This window comes from Xenopus laevis, chromosome 3L (genome assembly GCF_017654675.1).
Source record: "Xenopus laevis strain J_2021 chromosome 3L, Xenopus_laevis_v10.1, whole genome shotgun sequence".
Lineage (NCBI taxonomy): Eukaryota > Metazoa > Chordata > Amphibia > Anura > Pipidae > Xenopus > Xenopus laevis.
The window spans coordinates 21,727,390-21,751,500 of record NC_054375.1 but is presented as its reverse complement, the minus strand read 5'-3'; the positions used below and the strand labels follow the sequence as shown (position 1 = coordinate 21,751,500).

General features: G+C 39.9%; 1 protein-coding gene across 1 annotated transcript in view; it reads left to right on the top strand.

Moving 5' to 3' along the window:
* LOC108710791 (protocadherin Fat 2) overlaps positions 1 to 21,522 on the top strand; it is a 90,866-nt gene extending 69,344 nt beyond the window's left edge. Inside the window, exons 20-24 of the mRNA XM_018251946.2 lie at positions 76 to 221; positions 11,807 to 12,218; positions 12,990 to 13,131; positions 17,404 to 17,960; positions 19,690 to 21,522. Coding sequence (XP_018107435.1) covers positions 76 to 221; positions 11,807 to 12,218; positions 12,990 to 13,131; positions 17,404 to 17,960; positions 19,690 to 20,180 — 1,748 coding nt within the window. The 3' untranslated portion in view covers positions 20,181 to 21,522. The remainder of the gene's footprint in view (positions 1 to 75; positions 222 to 11,806; positions 12,219 to 12,989; positions 13,132 to 17,403; positions 17,961 to 19,689) is intronic.
* The last annotated feature ends 2,589 nt before the right edge of the window (positions 21,523 to 24,111 follow it).

Here is a 24,111-nt window from a genome sequence, read left to right as displayed (position 1 = left end):
ACTTTGTATTTCATATGAAACTGCGATAAGGTTTCATGGTGCTTTGCACAAACTCTCTCATTATCCTGCTAATAGGCCAAGCAGTGAAGTTTGACAGGAGCAGTTTCGTGCAACACATCAGTGAGTTTGGCTGGAACTGGAAGATTGAATTTGGTCTTAAAACTCATCAGTCCGACTCTGTTCTAGTTTTTGCCAATGGGTCAACTACGTTTGAGCTAAAGGTAAGAACTAAGTTTATTGAATATTAGGTTAATAAACATGAAAACATCAACTCTGGGCACACTGTGTTCTGTATATTCTGGTAGATGAACTTTTCCTGGGTAGCTAAAGTTGCCTCTGGTATTTGAACGAAACTGGAGATTTTGAGAATTCAACCTCCTCTAGGCAGGAAGTCTCTTTAACTTAGGGTGGGCAAATACATGGTCCTTAGAACATGTTTCATTGATTATTTTTTTATCAAGATTCATCTTCAGCCTTATATTTCTGTTCTTTCTGCAATGTCTGCCTTGGATATTATAAATACAAACACCTACCCATTAACTTCTGATGACCACTAGTCACCTGTTCTATTAAGTCTTTTATACAGTTCTTGCATGTTCCTCACATTTCAACTTGGTATATTTATTAAATTATGATTTTTTTTCTAGAAATTTAAGTTGTCATACACTTGAAGATCGACTCCTTGTAGGGTCTCTAAGATCTTTGCCTGATTTGACCATCCAGGTAGTGGACCAAAATGGGGTTAATTCAGTTGTTTGGTCCCAGGGCCAAACATGTCGGGGGATAGAGAACAGGTTGATGTTTTTGGACTGATACACATACAACAAACTGCTGACTTGGTCAACAATTTCAGCACGTGTGACCTAGCATTACTGTGGCACTAGCTACCATATAAGTAGGGTGCCATCACAATGTATAACTTTTTCCAATCCTGATGGCATCACTTGCACTATCCTAATTACACAAATATTTGGATCAACCTTGTATAGAGTAGTAAGCTGATCATACTCTGTTCCAAAGTAAAGTAAACAACCCCAATTTTTCAAACTTTTCTTGGAAAGGTAAATTATTTCTCTTTTAAATCACTCTTTCTTTATACATGGGTGTCCAAAACTGTACCCTGTACTAAACATTTGCCCCAGATAGTGTCCACTGCCATATAGAAAGTCCCCTCCTGTATTTTAACTGTATTGTAAAAATATACAGCTGTACGTGGAGAACAGGTGCTATATAAAGATATTCATATTCAAAGAAGGAGCACAATTCATTGTCAAATGCCTGGGTGCTAGTAAACAGTTGGAATGAAATTAACAAAGTATAGCACTCAACTCATTCATTCATTTATCACTCAACTCAAATTAAGCTATTGGGCTATTAATTATTATTGAAACGTTTTCTCTTTATCTCCTGTTGAGTGCTTAACTATTTTTAAAGATATACATAAATACATCCATATGGACAGCTCCCTGATTGAAGGGATCTTAAGTTGTAACAGCTCCCAATACTACTACAAGGTGCAATATGGTAACATCTTAAGAGTCACAAGTGGGATATTCCTGCCATTTCATTAACCCAATTTCAATACTTTAAGGGCCTTGCAGAAATGGATTCCAGTTCCTTTGAAATTATCCAAGAGCTAGCAGGAGCATTTCTGGGGCTGCTGCCGCCTCTGCTCTTAAAACTTTAGCACAGAAGTGGGTCAAAGGGGGCTGCATCACTAGTGCAATGAGCACTATAGTGAATTTCAGGTTACAGGAGATTGCTTTCTGCTGTCCCTTGTAATTGGCTGCTCACTGCTGCCTGAGGCAAGGGTCTCACCTTGCCTCATGGCAGTAGCGGCTCTTAGTGCAAGAGTCATAATGATACCTCCATGTACTGTAATAATATGCTGCACCCCTCCCTGCACTGCTGCTGCTTCTGCCAAATTCCTCCTGTAGCAGCTGATGCCAAGTTTGCAGACCTCATCTATTATCTTTTTATTTCTTACCTTTGGCTGCACCTCTGGAATCTACTCCGAACCCTCCCCAGGTGTAATTAAAGGAAATGTTCACCTATTTACTGTTTGCAGTATATATGAATATTAGTATAAACATGTTCAGAAACTGTCAAATACGTACATTTTTCAAATGACTTCTGTTATTTTTAGGTAGTTCAGCAGAGTTGCTATAACCTCCTTTGAAAGAAAGAAAGAGAAAATGTAATACCAACTTTCCCATATACAATCATATCAAATTTTCAGTGGCTCTAAATTTCTCTAATTCTATTGAAATAACTCTTGCCCTTGGTTATTTGATGCACTGTTTATTCTGAATATTGAAACAATGCAACAGAAGATAGTTGATTAAAAAATTGTATATATTTTTTCAAATTTAGTGTATCTGATTTAATTCTATTAACCAGTAACATAATATTTTTCTGCTGAGGCAAAGAAGGGGTTAAGTGCCTGGTAAGGAGTTCTATTGTTTTACAGGCTGTGTAAGGTTACTATTGGTCTGTAAGTCATGGGGGCACATTTACTAAAGGACGAAGTGGCTAACGCTAGCAAAAATTCACCAGCGTGATGTCATTTTTCCACTTTGCCGATTTAGTAACGGGTGCAGGCGTAAATTCGCTAGAGAAGTAGACCTACTCTAGCACTACTTCGCACCCTTACGCAGTTGCGCTATGGTGAAGGGACGTAACTATGCTAATTTGCGGATTTTACTGAACTGAACTTGCGCCAGACTTGCCTTCGCCACCTCAGACCAGGCAAAGTGCAATAGAGTAGATAGGGCTTGCTTCAAAAAACTTAAAAAAAACTTGTGTCTTTTACTTTTTTAAAGGTGATAGGTTGAAAAAGATTGTTAATTTTTTTGGGGGTACCCTCCTTCCCCACTACATTTCCTAACATATGGAACCTAAACTATACAGTGGGCACATGTATAGGGCAAAATAACAACTCTATTTTATTTTATGAAAGTTCCCAGGCTTGTGTAGTGTAATGTATTTGCTGCTACATATATGTCCATTGTACTTAACTTGGCGTTGTATGCAAATTAGGCATCGCTAGCATAACTTTGCTTTGCTTGATGAATTAACGCTAGCGCAGCTTCGCTACCTCCCTGGGCGCAACTTCGGATTTTAGTGAATTTGAGCAGCCCTGGCGAAACTATGCCTGTGAAGTGCGGCGAAGCCGTCGCTAGCGCATTTTCGTCACTTAATGAATTTGCCCCATGGTACTTTTAGGAAGCTATGCTCTTTTGCACATGAAGGAAAGATATATGGACCAGCAGACTGGAGCAGGGTGTATTGCCCTGAGATTCTCCAGCATGGGCAGTTGAGACTTGTCACTTCATTTTATCAGGAATGTAGTACATTTCAAGATGGAACAGGTTTTTTTTCTCTCTGCTTTTTGAAGTAAGAGAATGCAAAATTTTTTTAGTTTACATGATATGTATTTGAATGTGCACTTGCTTATTGTTGATTGCTACACAAGTTTGTCTAGGAAGTAATTTTTATCATTCCTGCTGCAGTAAACAATAATTTAACTACAATTCCCAACATCCCTGGTCATTTTTATTTATCAGTATACTTAGTAGTTTAGCACACCTGCAAGGATGTGGGTTTCATATTTATTTCCCATTACTAACAACATTACTAACACATGTATTCTAAAGGGGCTCATAAAGTTTATAAAACTTTGCGCAGCACAGAATGATTCACACAGGAACCTATTTACCCTGCTTGTATTTATAGTTATAATGCTGAGCAAGATCGGTGTATTTAATGTGCACAAATAACTGCAATTTTTTATTTGCACTGCCGTTGTTCTTAAATGATTTTTAAACATAGTAACATAGTAACTTACAAAATCTTGCAAGCACGGAGCACCAGCAGGTTTAAAACATCTGTTTATTAGAAATTCATTTAAATATTAGGACAGAGCATGGTAGAGTCAATATGCTTTGAGGCGTTTCGTGGACGAAACGCCTCAAAGCATATTGTCTCTACAATATTGACTCTACAATGCTCTGTCCTAATATTTTAATGAATTTCTGATAAACAGATGTTTCAAACCTGCTGGTGCTCCGTGCTTGCAAGTTTTTGTCCGAGGCTGTACACATCGGGAGCGTTCCACGTAGCAGCACAGCGGATATACATTAAAGGGTCTGTGAGTGCTCCCTTTTTTCTCTCTGTCTTCATAACACAGTAACTTAGTAAGTTAGGTTGAAAAAAGAAACACATCCATCAAGCTAAACCTTTTAACTCTATTTTAACCTGCATTACTGCTAGTTGATCCAGAGGAAGGCAAAAAACCCATTTGAAGCCTCAAAGGGGGAGAAAATTCCTTCCTGACCAAAATGGCAATCGGACTTGTCAATGGATCAACTTGTACTATGAGCTATCTTCCATAACCCTGTATTCCCTCACTTGCTAAAAAGCCATCCAATCCCTTCTTAAAGCTATCTAATGTATCAGCCTGTACGACTGATTCAGGAAGAGAATTCCACATCTTCACAGCTCTCACTATAAAAAAACCCTTCTGAATATTTAGAAGGAACATCCTTTCTTCTAATCGGAATGGGTGACTTTGCATCAGCTGGAAGGACCTACTGGTAAATAAAGCATTAGAGAGATTATTATATCATCCCCCTATATATTTATACATAGTTATCATCACCCCTGAAGTGTCTCTTCTCTGGAATGAACAACCCCAATGTGGCCAGTCTTTCATCATAGCTAAGATTTTCCATACCTTTTACCAGTTGCCCTTCTCTGGCATATGGCATAATTGCAAGTTCGAAAATTTACGTGCACACTCTGCGTTCGAGTCTATGCCACAAATTTAGTGGCAGAAAAATATATTCGTTAAACAGATTTTGCAAATTGGGAATTTATATTCACTATATTTGAGTACAACAAATATGTGCAGTGGACATGGTAATGCAAACACATTTATTTTGTTAATATCTGTGTGCAATGCTCTGCTCATTTCACTGGGATTTGAAAAGAAAGGAAAAAATGCAAAGTTTAGGTGTTTAGAAAAAAACATGAGCAACACCACCATATTAAATAACTATGCACTGCGCAAACCTGATAAACAACCCACTGAGTGTTTAGTAGTGCTGAAGACTGAAAAGTCTGCATGTGCCATTGCTCTTAAAGGGAGAAATGTGTCTGCTTTATTTTTCAATCCAATATTCGAATTAATGAATCTGCATTTAAAAGACCACTCAGATTTCTCAGTTTAAGTATTTGTCCTACAGATAAATGTATCATACTGGAGGCCACCATACACAGGTCAATAGCACGTGATTTGGCTGTAAGCAGCTTATATTGACCTATATACAGCCATCTTAAGAACCTAGATGGCACTACACTCAAGCTGAACTACATAAAATATTTCCGTGTTGTTCTACAACTTGTTGGAGATGTGGTTTAGAAGAAGGTAATCACCTTAACACATGGTACACATGCCCCAACCTTACAGAATTTTGGAACAAAGTTTTAGTAGATATATCTACAATTACTCAAAAACCAATAAAGGTAACTGATACCTCTTTGAACTTATTGAATGTGATTATAGATAAAAATACTACATTATCAGATTTACTTGCTCTTCATCTTTTACATGCAGCTAAAATGTTAATTCTTAGGTGGTGGAAATCTCCACAACCTCTCTAACATGCTGAATGGATGACCCTAGTAAAAAATATTAAAGGAAAATAGAGGAAATAACTTCTATGATATATAATAGAAGTAAAGAATATTGGAACATATGGGAACCTTGGCTTGAATACTTAGGGCTAGTCCACACGGGGAGATAGCGACGCGTTTGCGGTCGCGGCGACAAAGCGCCGCGACAGTCGCCGCGACCGGCGCAGGCGACAGTTTTGTATGGGCGCCTATGTAAAAACGCCTGTGCTAACCACACGAGGCGATGCGCTTTTCAACAGTCGCCTGAAAAAGCCTGGCGAGGCATTTTCAGGCGACTGTTGAAAAGCGCATCGCCTCGTGTGGTTAGCACAGGCATTTTTACATAGGCGCCCATACAAAACTGTCGCCTGCGCCGGTCGCGGCGACTGTCGCGGCGCTTTGTCGCCGCGACCGCAAACGCGTCGCTATCTCCCCGTGTGGAATAGCCCTTAAAGACAAAGGAACTAGTGCCAACCCCTAGACTTTAACTTGGTATTATAGGCTCAAACCCACACAATTGTATAAATAGAATATGTATTAAAACCCAGTTTAAGGAATATTACTGTATAATGAGTGATTAAAAACTTGTTGTCATGACTTGTATACTACTTGAGTTATAAGTTATCTGACTATTAGTACCCTCCCCATGCCACATCCCCTTCTGTCTTTTGTAATGGGTACAGTATTAGTAGGCGCATGGCAACTCTGTCCTTACCACTTGACATAGGCCATTCCCTATTGTTTGAATGATACCAATCACTTTTCCAGAATATCAAAAAGCTTTCAACCCAATGCACATATTATGTCAATCAATGACAATTAACAGACCACACATCATGCAACTAAGAAAATAGCAGATTGCTTTCAACACTTTTACCAATCTCTCTATGAAATTGGACACAAACCCCTTAGCTCTCAAACACTCCAGGATATCTCCTCCTTTATTGCTGAAGCCCACTTGAAAGGCATTTCTTCACAGCAGCGAGACCTCTTAGACACTCCTTTTAATTTGGAGGAATTGAACAAGACTATAGACTCGCTCCCATCAGGGAAAAGCCCGGGTCCAGATGGGTTTGATGCTCTATATTATAAAACTTATAAAGAGGAATTAGCACCCCTACTCCTTACGTATTTCAACTAGGGATGCACCGAATCCAGGATTCGTCAGGATTCGGCCTTTTTCAGCAGGATTCGGATTCGGCTGAATCCTTCTGCCAAGCCGAACCGAATCCTAATTTGCTTATGCAAATTAGTGGCGGGAAGGGAAATTGTGTAATTTTTTGTCACAAAACAAGGAAGTAAATCTTTGCCCCTTCCCACCCCTAATTTGCATTTGCAAATTAGGATTTGGTTCGGTATTCAGCCTAATCTTTCGAGAAGGATTTGGGGGGATTCGGACTAATCCAAAATAGTGGATTTGGTGCATCCCTAATTTCAACTCAATAAATAACACTAAGGGCTTTCACCCACAGGCTACCGAGGTGCATATAACTGTCATCCCTAAACCCAACAAGGATCCCCAACAATGTGCCAGTTACAGTCCAAAATCCCTTATCAATGTTGATCTCAAAATATATGCAAAAATGATAGCAAAAAGGTTAAAACAATACTTACCCCTACTCAGGGACGCCATCAGGGGGGGACAGCAGGGAGAGTTGTAGGGGGCCCTGAGGGTAAGGGGGGCCCGGCCACGCTGCACTTTCTTGATTAGCCAGGCCTCCCTGCATTCTGAGAGCTGCTGACTTCGGGAAGGCAGGGCAGGAGCACAAGGGGAGGTATCTTCTGTCCATTACTTCCCTTATTGGTCACTGAGTTTAAGTCCCGGTTGAGCTGCTCAGGGATTGGATAGCTGAGGTTTGAACTTCTCCTCCAGCTCATCCAATCACCATGCAGCTTTACCAGGACTTGAAATTCTGTGACCAATAAGGGAAGAAAATGCTGTCATTGGAAGAAGATGCAGCCACCTGTGCTCCCCTCCTCCCTTCTGTAGTTGGCAGCTCACTGACAGCAGGTGGGCACACTAATGAAGTAAGTGTAACATGGCAAGGTCCCCCTAAAGGTAACCCTTTGTGGTCCCTGTTGTGTGGTGGGGGGGACAAGTTTAAACTTCTGGGGGGGACAAGTTTTTTTACATGGACGTTTAAGGGGGGCCCTGGCCACCAATTTTCTTATAACGTGGAGGGGGCCCTGGCCACCAATTTTTTTGTGGGAACCATAGCCACCAATGTTTTTTTTTTTTAGTATGGGGTGGACCTGTGGGGAGGGGAGGGCAGACCTGTAGGTGGGGCTTGTGGTGGGTGCAGCCCAGGGGGCTAGGAAATTTTTTCGTATGGGGCCCTGTGATTTCTCATGGCGGCCCTGCCCCTACTTATCCATCCTGACCAATCAGGTTTGTTCCTAAGAGAGAAGGAAAAGAAAATACAACTAAGGTAATCTCATTGATACATTATGCAAAGAAAAAAAACATACCATCTCTTATTCTCACAGCAGATGTTTAAAAGGCTTTCAACAGAGTCTCTTGGCCTTTCCTGGAAGCCACTCTAACAGGTTTAGGATTTGGAAATATTATGAAAATTAGAATATTAGCATTAAATAAATCCCCAACAGCCAGAATTAGAGAAAACGGTATACTGTCCCCCAAGTTAGACATAGCCAACGGCACTAGACAGGGATGCCCACTCTCCCCACTTCTCTTCGTGATAGTACTGGAAACCCTACTGTCACCTTTCAGGAAGAATCTGGATATTTCCGGGCTCATGGCTAAAAACAAGGAGTATAAAGTAGCTGCATTTGCGGATGATCTCTTATTCTTTATAACTAAACCAATTATTACTTTATCATTTATGTCATTGTTTCAATTGTTTGGGAAAGCTTTCAAACTTTAAGATAAATTTTAGAAAATCGGAAGCCATAAATGTTAATCTTCCAGCCGAAACTCAAACATTACTAGCTGGGAACTTTCCCTTTAGGTGGACCAATAAAGCTATCAAGTATCTAGGAATTAAAATCCCAGTTAATTTACACTTGCTATACCAGGAGAATTTCATTCCATTATTGAAAGCTTTGGAAATTAAGATAGAGAATTGGAAGAAACTGAGGTTATGCTGGTTTGGTAAGATCCAAGCTGTTAAAATGAATTGGGAAAAAGAGGTTGGAATAGTGTTGGCAGATAAAGGTTGTTATAAAATATTTAAGGCGGTTCATAAAATGATGTATTTGCATATAACTTTTCCCATTTCTTTATGTCCCTCCCACTACCCTCTTCCCCCTCCTTTTTTTACTTTCTGTATCCCCCCATTCCGTCCTTACTTTAAATTTGAAAATAAAGATTATTCAAAGAATAGCAGGGCAGGGTGATGTGCAAACAACAGGCCTCTTTTTGCACTTTGCACCCTGTCCTACACTTTGTAAATGACCCCTAATGTCGAATAAGGCAAGGTTAAAACTGCAAGCTTACAGAGCAATATCTCAGTGCCAGTAAAGAAAATATGCAGCCAGCTTTCAATATCTAAATCCAAAGGGAAAATACTAATAAAGATTTGCTGTCCCTTTAATTATGAAAGTGGGAATTGCAATACAGGCAGCTTGCTTCATTGGAAGTAAATCTAGAATAAGGCCTGGATTTGTGGAAAGGCCACATAGGCCTAGGGTAGCATTCCCAACCACACCCTCATTGGTTCAGAAGCACTGGGGATTTGCAGGAGATACAATAGTTTTTAAAATCCCCAGTACTGTGAACCTGATGCTAAAATTTGTGCATGTGCATAAGGGAAAGGGAGGGGATAGGGTGATGAACAGCAGTGGGCCTAGGGGTGCCTGTTATGTAAATCCGGCCCTGTCTAGAATATGCTGTAACTTTTATTATGAAAGTGGGAATTGTGATACAGGCAGCTTGCTTCATCTGAAGTAAATCTAGAACAAGCCACAGCAACAACACCATCTGTTAATGGTCGCTAAAGATATGTGCTGCTCTACCTGAACATGGCAGCTCCTATTCACATGCATTAATGCACATATGCAGAAAATGTATGTTCCCTCATCATAGAGGAACAATAAATTAAATTCTTTTATAAAAAAAACCTTTTCACTGTGAGAATCTACAGATTGGAATGACGCATGTACCGTAACAAGAATGCTGTCAGGGAAGTTTAAAAATGTCATTTAAAAGGCCTTGTTCAACCATACAGGTAGAATCCATATGAATAATAAGCTAGTGGAATACCTATATATGTTCTGTCATGTGCTGTTTTTTAGCAGGCAGAGAGGGGGACATTTTTAAAATTCTATTCTGACTTCCTGTTTCCAAGGCTGCTGGGAAAGAACAGGATGTGCAAAGCAAAACTAAAAGCATTTTATTTTAGTATATTCATTCAATCTATGTGAGCAAATATCTAATATAAACAAAATATATATTTTTAATTCATGTACAGTATATTAGTTGTCCTTTAAGCAAGGTGCAGAATGCTCCTGTATAGACACCTATTGAGTCAGATTGTTAAAATAAGATACACTGTAATTTTGAAGATTTTCATTCATCCAGGTCATGGTATAAGTAATTCTAAAACAACTGGACTTGCTGAGTAATCATTGAAGACGTTTCACTACTCATCTGAGCAGCTTCTTCAGTTCAACTGACTGGTGTGGGAAGTTCTTGTCATATAAACTCTTCCGCTAATCCAATCACAATGGCCCATTGTAACTCTTCAGAGAGGTGACATCTGAAATTTACAGGGGTGTTGATTCTGTGTAGTTACTGTGATAGGATTACCAATGTGTCATGCAACTCCTAGAAACAGGTGTTACTTGTGAGAGTTGCATGAATGGATGTGTGAAGTTTTCTGAAACTGCTGGGGTAAAGATGTGAGAACATCATTGTATGTAGCAGACAGGTGTTGTAGAAAGCCCCGCCTCCTCTAATGCCCTTGGCATGAGCCTACCCTAAAACAAATGTGGCATGCCCCTCAAATGGTTAAAAAAAATAAAACAAAACTTGTAACAAAAAAATGTAACAGTTACAACTTTTAAAGACAATCCCACTTTAAAATATAAAAAAAAATATTTTTATAACTTTTCGGCATACTGGATATGATGCCACTGACATAAGATTGAGGAGGATGTAGCTTCATCTTATCATCTTATCAGTTCACCAGGTCTAAGTTGGAGAAGGAAACACTGGTGAAAGGGTAATGTAACATAATGGAAAATTCCCGATCGTTCACCTGAGTGGAAATTTGCCTGGTGGAAGGGCACTAAACTTCATTAGCGATATACTCTTTCGCTATGCCTGTTTAGTGAATTTGCCCCTATGTATCGGTTTCTGTACGACATGCAGGGAGATTGGAAAGGTCTCTTACCTCCCGGCGCATCTCTCCAAGACTTCTGGTGTGCGGGTGCGCTCTTCCAGGTTCAGGGCCAAAGTGTGACGCTGAATGTCGTGACATTACGAAAAGGCGCCAAAATCAGTTGTTGTTTATGTGACAGGATCACTGTCCCAATAGTAGAACATATAAGTTCTACTATATGAGTTTCACCTGTCGTTCAAAATATTTCAATTTGAGCAGTGCTGAACTGGCTCTGCTAGGACTCATCAGAGAACAACAACTTTCACAACAATTTTATGTAGATAGTGTTAAATCCTACAGATGGTTCACATAAAAGGTATGATGAGAATTTCCCTTGCCTGGGGCTCACTTTGCCTTCCTATGCAAACAAGTTAAGCACCAGCTATGAACCTTCCTCATTAACTCACAAGCAGGGAATAGGACATATTGCAGAAAGGCGCTTCTGTACTATAGTTTGAAACCACCTAACGATTGTATGCATTTGAGAGGTCCTATAGGTTGACCACCTGTAAAGTTTCTGTACTGAATTATATTTCCAATGATATAGGAGTTCAGGAAATAAAGGGATTCACTCAAGTTCATTAAAGCAAACCTGGTAATTACAGAAATGTCTCTGATTTAGTTCCCTCTTGGTGTCTGACAGTCTCTCCTTGCACCAAACGGTTCCCTTATACTTTAACTGTGATCTAAACATAAGCAATACTGATAATTGGTCTCAGTCTTGGTTATCTAGGATTTGGCATCCCATAATAAATTATTCATGGACACCATTTTATTTTACCCTACAGATGCACAATGGGGCTTTACACTTCAAACAGCAATGCGTAGACAATGTCATGCAGGAATTGGTCTCAGAAGTAACATTAAATGATGGATATTGGCACAATGTGTTACTGGAGGTAACTGGACCCTTTGTCCTGTTCAGACTTGATGATAATGACAACAGGCAATCCATTAAACCTTGTCCTACCCAGTCATCACTTCTAAACCTGTTTATTGGTGGAGTCATCCAAGAATCAGGCTATGTCTCCAATGGATTTCAAGGCTGTCTGGATGACATCAGTATTAATGGACAAACCCTTTCAAGTCTCGGGCAGCCTGTGAGTAAGAAAGGCATTGTACCATGCTGTGAGAAACATGGAGCCTGTACCAATGAACCCTGCCCAGCTGATAAAATATGTGCAGAGTTGCCAAATGGAGGTGAGACCATAGAATAGATATGACATCTTGAGGTTGAGGTCTGAAGGCACTGACCCATCCCATGACCTTATTCTCTTAAATGTCTCTAATATACACATACAGTATTTAACAATTTGCACAAGTACAGTTGCCCAGTCAGACCATTGCTATAATTTTTTTTTAAAAAACTTTTTCTTAAACTTTATTAAGTAAGATATTTTTCTTTTACATTTGACAATTATAATATACAAGTATAAGTGCAACAAGCAGAAATAGAAAATATCTAAGATGTCACCATTCAATCAATAAACATGTAACAGAAACTTTGCTAATCTTTTGTAACTGGTAATAGACCAATCAAAACTAATTCTTAATCAGTTTCTATAGTCAACTCCACTTGTTAATCAGCCCCATAAGGCATCTGCAGCATCAGCTGTACACCTAAAAAACCCTTAGAAACCATCAGCTTTTTATGTTCTGAAGATACTTGAATATTTTTTAATATCCCCGTTACAGTTCCACTGCAGATCTTCTTCTTCTGCCATGTGCAGTATAGCCAGAATGGAAGCAGGTAGACTAGACTTATATCTGGGCTCCTGTTGTATCCCCTCAATGCAGTATTTATGATAGCATCATGCCTATCTTCCCATTTGTACTGTCTTTACAGGGTAATATGTTAGCTGTAAGGTAAGATGCCAAAATTAGCTTTCATGATATCAAAATAGTGCATGGAGACTGACACTGACAGTCTGTATGCAAAAATTTATTAATTGGCTTCTCCTTTCTCTTCAGGTTATGCATGCCTCAGCCATTCTCTATTCAATGATCAGGGAACTGACCCCTGCAAACCTTCCCATTGCTTGCACAGTAGAGTCTGTGCCCCCATCTCCAACGGATACACATGTAGTTGTCCACCAGGACACACTGGAGTCAGGTAAGGCAAATTCACAATTTTCTTTCCAGCACACAATGTTTTTTTGTCCTGTATTTTAGAAAACATTTTCCATTGATGTGCAGGCCGGCCCGAAACCTGCAGGACCAGCAGGTTTGGGCTGGCTACCATAAAAATCTTTGCACTCCCTTCTGCTCTCTTCCATATTAAAAGGATATACATACCGACCCCATGGTTCTCCACCTTACGCATTTCGTACCCTTCCGGTACTTAATCATATGTGATACCAGAAGTGTATGAAATGCATTCCATGGGGACTGTATGTATAGCCCTTTTAATATGTAATTTTTAATAAAATTTTTATTTTTCCCTGATACAAATCAGGGAAAGAGTCTATAATTTGGTGACGCCATCATGGTCACTTTTACTCTTAAAAATGAAGGATGTGGAAGTTCACGCAGATGACATTTGTTGTTTGTTTGTGTTAAAACAAAATGAAAGGTGAGCCACATTTACACTATAAGACTGAGCAAATATACTGATATTAACCGTATACCATTCCATTCTATTGTCACCTCACAATATCCCCTTTACACTAAGCATAACAAATTATACATTAAAAGTCAATGCATTTGCCTTTAGTGGCTAAATCGTCAAGCTGTTTAAAATCAATTATTGTACATCAAAGATCCCAATGTGACTTTTTGTCCACTTGCTTGTGCCAAATGCTCCATAAACACAACAGAACCTGTTAATGCCGGCCCCTTTGATTTTCATCAGTTTGGTTTATGGTACAGAGTCTTAATTGCACCGTATGCATTCAGGGTCAAATGTTTAGTCTCAGAACATACATGGCCCTTTACCTGAAAGGCTAATTCACATTTACAGCACTGCTGACTGAAAGTGCTACATATTTTAATATGTAATAAAGATTACAGAAGGCAAAGCCACTCACATTTTAAAATAGATCAATGAAGAGACCATGAGAGTTAGCTATCCCTTACTCTTACCCTTGGTAAGCCTTGAGTAATTATTTCCCTTTCCAGGGTAAAAAATATACAATTACAATTCAGTGTTTGCCCAGCAAGTGTCTTTTAAGTAGGTGTAGTTGGTGAGATTTAAGCAAATAAAATGAAGAGTGTACTCAGGGCTCTTTCCTGGATCCCACCTAGCTGGGAGATGGGTACAGGATTGGGTCTGGGCAGGTGCCAGGCCCAGTTAGGAAATTTAGTGATAGTTAGTTTTGTTATAGTCAATACAGGAGTGAGAGACAAGTGGGATTCAGCTAGCCGAGCAGCTCAAGATTCCAAAAAGGAAGACAGTTGGGTTAGTATCCTCATTGATCAGACTGCCAGGACAGGGACCCAAGTGGTTGAGTTTCAGGGACACAGTGAGAGAGATTCCTGGAGCAAGGAAACACAGTGGGACCAGATTACACTGGGGACTTGCACTAACGTGGGCAATGCCACCTCCAGAGAAGAGAGATCACAAGTGTAAGTTCAATCAGGCCCGGATTTGTGGCGAGGCCACAAAGGCCCGGACCTATGGCGGCAAGATTTAAGGGTGGCATGCTGCCCAGATGTAATCCAAGGAGTGCTGGGGATGCAAAATTCCCAGTTCTCCTATGCATGCGCACAGGGGGGTGCATGTGGGGAGGAGGGGGTGCACGCACACGGGCGCTAGGACCGAGCAGCCTAGGGGTGCCTAAGCCCAAAATCCAGGCCTGAGTTCAATTTATATGCTGATTGAGAAATAACTACTAATGCTGCATTCATGTGCTACTCGTTTATGAGCAGAGTTCTGATTTCACCAGAACTAATATGCCTGGGAGAAATAAAGAACTTTGTTTATTTGTAAGAACTCTTTGGTTCTCTACTTACTTGCTCAATCTGTCAGTGGACAAGTACCTAAAGGGGCTGGTGTTTCTCAGTTGTTCAGAGGTTATTCACCATAGTGAGAAGGACCACAGGTAATATATTGCTGGGAGTTGTTCCCTAAATACTGGTTTGCACGTTGGACAGCACACATTTTAAAGGCATTATGAAAAAGGCAGTAACTGAGTTATAAAAAGTATCCCTTTAATGCTGTTAAAAGCCACAAATGTGCACAGAACTATCTGCTGTTATATAGATATTAAAGTCTAAATTAATCTGCAGTCTCCTTTGTCTCCTAGACTGTTCCTAGCTGCAGGTTTACTGTGCACAGAGACTGACTGTGTAAAACCAGATACAGGCTTTTATAAAGGAGGCCAATGGGTTAATTGAAGATTGACATCAGTATCTTTTATCTACTGCAGAAATGCCATGCTTAGGACACAATATCCTGGGACTGGTGCTTAGTTTTGACAAATTTGCACAAAAAAATACAAAATCTAACTTGTTGGGGTTGCTGTATCCTCCCTTAGAGAATAATTAGCTCCCATCTGCTCTGTGAGGAATCAGATCTGCATTTTCAGGCTGATGTAGCTACAAAAATACAATAAGTTCTATCCCAAACTATTGGCTCCAAGGAACAGCATAAGGACTTACCATACTGGTTGTCTCACCTAAAGCATTCTGTTTATTGAGAAATAGCTTCATTTGGTCCATGAAGTCTGATGTTCTTTTGCAGTCTAATCCTCATCTAAGGCCAGGGGTAGGCTGAAAGAGGCATTTTTGCCTAAAATATTCCTATGGGCCTGTACAGGGAAAAACCTATATCGACATAGTCGACATTTGCTCAAACTGCAAACGTTGTTACAAATTATAATCATTAATCATATTCATAGAATACAAAAATATATACATATATATTCTTCTCTTTTTATATCCTTTGACAAATATTCAAAGACATAAAAAAGGCAAATAATGATAAGACTAAAAATTATCCTGTATTTGAATTGTGCAGAGAGTATATCTCAAGCCATACACTGTAAGATTTGCTCGTTTGGCTAGGTTGCCAAACTAGCAAATCTTTCCTCCAACAGGCCCACTTTGGGTGGGCGATATCATGATAATGCGATCATTTGGCCCTAGGGCCAAGCAATTGCATTATAATGAAGGGGATACGAAAAGTTGAAATGAGGAATGCATCAATGAGCCGATGCAGTCTGAAAGAAAAATCAAGCCTCACCAATCAAGATCTCGCCAAATTTTGGCCAGATATCGATCAGGAAGTCCTGTCGGAGGGCCCATACATGGGCAAGTTTAAAATGCTTATTGGGGTCCTAAGACCGATTCAAATGGCCACCTTTACTCCTGTGCCTACAGGCTGTACTTGAAGTATGTGACAGTGACATATATCTGCATCTGCTTACATAAGTGTCCCAGACAGATTCTTTGAATATATAAACTGTGCTGTCTATTATTATAGGAAATCTACCTGAAATAGTGAGATCAGACAATATACTGTATATTGCATCTAATTGAATGACATCTAAGATTTACCATTCCATTACAGTGCATAGTAATAATACATGGCTAAGGATACGCAAAAGTGATAAAACAAGGCTAAAGGATGGGCATTCCCTTGTCTAATTTTTCAGAACAGGAAACCAGGGGAGCATATAGAGTAAAGTAAATGTCTGTCATGAGCATAAAGTGAATACTAAACCTCCCTTTATTCTCTGTGCTACTCCCTAGCCAGAAAGACATGGAACAGCTATTATATAATAGGTTCCATACTACATCTTCTAATGTCCTTGTTTTAAAAGTGTGTGTCCAAAATGGACACAGTCACACAGTAGAAGGGCATATTGATGCAATTCATTAAGGTGCTTGTGACCAAAAACTTCTACATGGTTGCATCCTATTTGCATCAATTCTTATTGCATCCAAAAAACAATTTCAGTGTATGAATGTGTGGCCCTTATCCTCTTCCCCATTGTTTTGGCAAATGAGGGCCCAAAAATATTTTCCTGTGTACTCTAGTAACTTCAGGTTAGGTCACTGCTAAATTTCAGTGTCTGCTCCCCTACTATGTGTGGAATCATATTTATGCCCAAATCAGTATGATTACACCTGGAAGCTACAGTATAAGGTGGCACATTGTGCAGGCACATTACCCTTGACTAAGGAGAAGAGGTGGCCTACCCAATGTTTGATCACAAATAGTTCACGAGCACACCCAGGCCTCTATAAAATAATTCTGCCTGGTGCACAGATCCCTAGGGAGACGGCACTCCCACATAGCATGCAAAGAAAAACAGGTACCAGCACTCCAGTTCAGTTGCCACTTGTTTGGGTTTATACAAGAGAATGGGAAATAAGATTTTAGGTTTTCTTTAATGTGGTGTCAAAACAATGTTTGACTTATGCCTATTTTTGCTTATTGCAGATGTGAAAGTGAAACAAATGGCTGCTTGGACCCTTCCTGCCAAGCCAATGATCGGTGCAACCACAGCAGTGCTTGTAATTGCACAGATGCAACCCAAGGAGGGCACTGCACAGAGAGTGTGACCCCTGCTACAAATAGTAGATATGTTTTGGTGTCTGGACCTCAGGAGATAGTCGAAATTTTCGGAGGACTCCTTGCTGTTTTGTTTCTTGTTGGGCTCTTTGTGGTCTTCAGAAAGCGCATATGCCAGAGAAATGAGAGCCAAAAACCAGCCCCTCAGGAGGACCCAGATTTAAAGCACCATTTGTCCAGAGACTTAGGAGTTGGTTCTCCAATGACTCTTATGGAACTTAGCATCCTCAGTCCTTCCGGTCGTACCCAGTTGGATGCAGAAGGGCAAACACGGCCTCAGCCAATCCCAGAGCTTCTCACATTCTGCAAGCCGCAAGGTGGTAGAGAACCAGCTGTTTGCAGTGTGGCTCCTAATCTACCTCCAGCACCTCCATCAAGCTCAGATAATGAGTCCATTGCCAAGAACCACTGGGACTGCGAAGACAGTGAGTATTTTTCCTTTCTACGATACACCATAGCAAATTGTATCACCTGGCTCCTACAGTCTCTTTTCAAAACCCCTGGGAATATCCATTTAGGTAACACCCATATATGAGTGTGCACCCTTCCGCAAGACTAGGGAAAATGGCACATGCAAACCTCTCTAATCTTGATCATATATAAAACTATGTATACTTTATGGTTTTTTGTTCAAAGATCAAACCTACCCTTATTTTTGAATAACACTTGAATTCTATTCAGACCCAAGCAAGCACAAAAGGAGCGCAAAAACATTAATTCTGACATCTAGTGGCCATTGTATGTGAAATAGCCAGCTTGTTCTTACTTGCTCCACTCAGCTTGGAAGGCATTTCTCTATGGAACCTATTGATTGAAAACTATCCCTGCATTAAGCTTCTGAAATGTCACGGATGATTTTGCTGTCATTATCAGACAGTCAGAAAGCCTCTAATTATTACAATTTAAGGATTACGATTGGGGAGCATTACACTAATTAAATAACTTTTTTCTCTCTAACAAAGCAACTACAGATTAGTGTCATTGTTTCCTATTTGTACTATAATACCTGCTATGAAGCAAAAACATGTGGCACTTTACCAGGGTCACCCAATAAAGCCCCTGGTACCTGTAAGAGCTGAATTCCTAAAACTGTAAATTGACTGCCTTTACTGTAGTGAGTGCAATTGCATTTACTGCACTAGCAATGCCTTTAGGCAGCAGGGAGGACCCCTGGCAGTTTTTTTTAGTTATGACACGAAAATTGTCCGGTAACTACAGTGGAGTGAAGATTATATAAGCTCTTAAGCACAGTCTCATTGACAGTAGAATGCATTTTAGGTGCAGGATCACATATATTGCAAAGGTTAAAGGGCAACAGGAGTTCTTTGCATGCACAGTATATTTATACAGTATATTGCTCTAGACACATGGGGCACATTTTCCAGCTACTCTCAAGGGCACTGCTACATACAGCTCCTCAATGCCTCCAGATGTATTGGAGGAATGGTCTCCCGGCTGAACAATAACAATTGCACTCACTACTGTAAAGGGAGTGAATTTCCAGTTTAAAAAAATAGGAATTCAGCTCACATGTACCAGGGGCTTTATTGGGTGACCCTGGCAAAGCGCAGCATTGCTTATGGGGTTGTTCACCTTTAGTTAACTCTTATTATGTTGTAAAATGCTCTGTTTTTAGCAACTGTTCCTTTGGTCTTTTTAACTAAAAAGTGGCACAATCATTGAACAAATTAACACGACGCATTAAAGGTACTTGTGTCCAAACATACAACCTGAACTTGTTTGTTTTGGCACCATTACACCAGCTAGTCTGTTGTGGTAAATTGTGCACAACTGACGCAGAGAAACTCTGGAGCTAGGAAGTGGTTCCTTGAAGGCAATTGTCAATATACTGTATGTAGCAGAACTGTGCCTGATGAATCGGTTGTCAATCAATCAATTTTGATACCGTAATTGATGGCATCCAGACTTTTCAGCGCAATTGCATCTGATCGCTTCAAAATGCAGTTGTGAGCATTTTGATGCATCTGATGCTATTGCCCCAGGCAGCTCCCCCCTCCCCATGGCACAATTTGGTTTAGTAGGGCCAGCCTAACTGTCCAGTTGCAACTGAGTACTCTAGAACCCAAAACATCTTATAGAAAGAGCATGGTCTGATAATCTGATTGATTACCTGTATATTCTGTTGTGTTGCAGGTAGTACTGGGGATAATCCATATTGGCCACATAGCTATTCGCCTGCAGACGGACAAGGATTCAAAACCTATGATTCTCTTCAGAACACTTATGCTCTACCTCAGCGCAGTTCAGCCCCTCCTGTTCCACCTCTTCCTAAAGGAACAAAGTCTGAGAATCTGTATGGGGGCTTTCCATTTCCACTGGAGTCCAGCAACAAAAGAGCCCCCATACCTGCTTGTTACAGCAACAGCACACTGGATGATTTTCTTCCTCAGCCGCCTCACTGCCTAGACCAGTATACTGCAATAAGCTACTATCCTTCTCAGCTTCTCAAATCTGAGGGCTTATCTCATAAGTCTGATGATGGCTATCGGCGTCTGAGTGTGCGTCTGAGCGTGGCTCAGCCTTCCTATGCAAACTGTAGCCCTCCACCCATGCCACCTCTAAATTACCAGGCTGCTAATATGGCAGAAAGTGACTATGGTAGCTCTGAGGAAGTGATGTTTTAAAAGGAATAGACATAAGTAGAGACCAAGCTTGAGGTTGGGCCTTCTCTCACAGTGTTAATGAATCTTCTTGGAGATCCGTCTGACTGAGGAGAGTCATGGAGCACTGATGGGAGTTTTTGTACGATGCTGCTGGACAAGCATTAAGGAAATCAATGCAATAGCCTTGTGTGCTATGAAGTAGAATAATATAGGCCAGGAGAGAAGCACATTCAGTGATAAAAGAGCTGCCAATACTGTTTTTTATACACTAGACTTGCTTGTTGACTTGTACCTAAAAAACTGAATATGTTTTTTGTATTACCTCTAGGAGGAAGCAAAGATATCAGCTTTTTCTCTAGTTACAAGGCCACTAACTTAGTAGCCAAGACTTGTGCTTAGACAGCCACTTGTTTATACAACATGACTACAAAGGGTATATTGCAGATGCCAGGTGCAATGTTTTGGTCTACACAAAAAGAAGTGCACTGTAAAATGATGCATTGAATTTATCAGTATTGCGAGAATCATGGCAGGTCCAAGATCAAATTTTGATAGCCTTGTTGTGTTACTTGTATGGTGTTGGACTCGGGCTTGTCTCAGTTTCATAAGGCCTTACAATGAAGACCAAACATGGCTAGTACAAAATAATGAGAACGCCTGACATCATAAGTCATGTATTGTGCCTACTGTTCTGTATGGACATGGAAGCTGATTTACTACCATAGTTACTATATTTACTATCCATAGCAATCAGATTTTTGTTCATCTTTTGTTCTGACTTGTAATAATTGCTGAGAGATTGCTGCTGATATTTGCACTAATGCATTTTAACACCTACAATATTATTCATTTATAATGCAATAACAAGAACCTGTAAATGATGTCCTTAGTGATGTAATCAGTTATCGGTGGTAGTGATGTCATTTCTGTCACATGACTCGCTGAAATTTGTGCCTTATAATAAATAATGTAACCCCCAAAATATGAGAATTTTACAATAGGGGTAAATTATTCACTAAATAAACATTGGTGCTAACTTGCATAAGTGCCACTAGCAACAACTCAGGTATTTGCTTTCATTTGCTAAGTTGTAGTTGACTGTTCAAATCTGATTGCTGATTGGTTGCTCTTGGCAATTTCCCTTTTTATTTTGTTGGAAAACCAGCCCCATGGGCTCAAACAAGAATTGGCATTGTGTTGTTTTGGAGCTGAGTCAGTAACTTGACTCAGACTTGGATGCCCAACACTAATCTATGCTTCACATTTTAATGTTACACTGCCACTTCTAGCATTGCATTTTTTAATTGTGTGTATATAGCTGTATTTTTCAAAAAGGAAAAAAATAAAGTATTATTTTTATAAATATCTCTTCTTATGCTTATGTATATTTAACACCGCAAAATATATTGTATGGGTGGAAAGAAAAATTGACTCTTATTAGTTAAGGGGTTATTAGCCTGAAAAATAACACCTAAGGTCTATGGGCGTAACAATGCGATATGCGTTGCTATGCATTATGTTTTGCATCATGCTTTGCATTGTGTTTTGCATGGTACTTTGCTTTTTTTATGCATTATCTTATGATAAACAACCAAATCCCAGTCCTTGTATTTATCCTGTAAAGAGAAGAAATGTTTTATTTTCTGAATATCAATTTACATAAAGTTTTATAAGTTCTAGCTCAGTCTCCCCATTGGTTAGCAGTTCTGTTCCTGTTTGGTAGTCCTGCTTCTAAACTATCCCCATATGTTGGGTTTAATTTATATGTTCTTTCAACACAGGATTTTAGTGCAATGTTGGCCCCTGAGATCTCTCGCATGATTTTACACTGGATCTTATGGATATGAAATGCAGGTATGAAGAGGCTTCCTATCCATTAGGGAGTGCCACAAGTGATGCAGTTAGGGGACCATGAACCCTGGTGCATAATTTCATGTGGTGTACTCCTCCCAGTTACCCGGATACCTCAATCCAACCCATCTTTTGTTTCAAGTCCCTCTACCTCCTGTGTGGCACTCTGAAATGGGTCCCATACTACCATTTCTTTTTTCTTCTTTGGCACTTGTTTGAGTTATAACCCCTGCACTCCCTGTAGCTACACACTTAGGTGCCACCACCTTATCTACAACCAGACCTGTTATTTAAATATTTACTAATAAAAACTATAGGCAAAAAGTACAAGTAGCACAAGCCCTTTTTGCAGGGGAGTCTCCCTGTGCAGCGGTGGAACTCCAGACCTTGTTTCAGGCAAACTATTTCCATATATAAGTTGTTTATTTGCTGATAAAAACTTTCTTATCATTAGGGTCATGCCAAATGGGCACTTACTCATAGACTATGAGTAAGTGCCCATTTGGCATGAAACGTGTTAGGCTGCACATGTCTTAATAAAGATTTTTTTACTTTTATAATTATTTTGGCTACTGCATTACTATTATTGGGTCTCCTCTCATCTATATAGTAATCTTTGCCTATATAAAAATTCGACCCTGACCCTTGATCTTGAAATGTATATGTGGTTACTTACCATACCATTTGTTACATTCTTCTAGCCATCTACTCCTCAATTCTCCAGTAGGAATTTCTTCCCACATTTCATTGCAATATACTCAATTTCATGTTATCTAGTCTAGCACTTCTTTAGAATAAACAATCTGCTACTACCAACTGCTAAATGCACTTTTCAAATGCCATTTGCTGACTCCTGATCTTGCCCATCCCCATATCTTGTATCTATTGAGCAGGGCCTTTCTACCACACTCTGTATGTTCAGTGTATACACCAATAATTGTGCAGTGCTGCTGAATATGTCGGCATATATACTGTACATGTGTTGATAATAATAGGGCCTATAGCAATGGCAGTTAGTTGATTTATGCTGTGTCCCCCAAAGTTGGCATCAAAAACATCATTATGAATGTAGGATGACAATCAGCATACAAAGGGTTATTACCCAATGGTGATCAGACAAACCTGGGGACCTTTCACAGTATTGTTGGGAGAGAATGGTAAACCCGAGACTAAATCGTGCAGTGTCTCTATCTATGTGGTGCCATTTATTTATTTTACTAACCAGAGTAAAATTTTAAATTGAAAGTAAAGCCATATTCTGTTTATGATTTTTATGAGCATAATTAAAAAAAACAGTCCTCCTGAGAGGTTTCTTTATGAACAAGCCTTCTTCCTCCATCTACAGCCTTTTATGCTTTTATATAAGGAGCAGCTCATTTTACCAAAAGGAGAATGTGAATTTATATACTGTACAATGTTTAGATTTCACCCTATGTGCAATAAATAAAAAATATAGATATTTACTAAATAAAATTACAGTATATACTCGAGTATACATCGACCCGAGTATAAGCCGAGGTAGCTAATTTTACTTACGAAAACCTGGGGAAACTTATTGACTCGAGTATAAGCCTAGACACAACTAAGACCATTAGACAAGCAGGTACCACCAGCATTTAATGAAATTCAACCCTTTTTTCCACCGAGCTGTTACCTCCAAAAATGTGAAATAAAAAATGATTCCCATTGGCTGCATATCACAAACTGAAGAAATGCTGCCCCCTGTCTCCCAGCAGTGCACATTCCGCCAAAGCTCCAACTACAATTTCCCCTCCTCTGTGGGAAGTTTCTTACCTGCTGGGAAACACTGGGAAGGTTTCTCTTTGTGACTATAAATGGACCAGAACCCGGAGACTCGCAGCAGCACATTCGATCTCGTACCCCCCAAACAAACAGCACAACGGTGGGAGCAGCAGTGTGATCAGTGGGGAATCTACATCAATACTCACATGACCTGTAACGTCAGCATGCATGCCACCCGCAGTTCAGCCGGTATCGCTCCACACTCCTTGCACAAAGTTGCGCCCTGCTGCTCCTCCTGCATCGCAGATAAGCATCATTGTTTCTGGCTGGGAGGGGGGTATTCCCCGTTCGCTCCTCA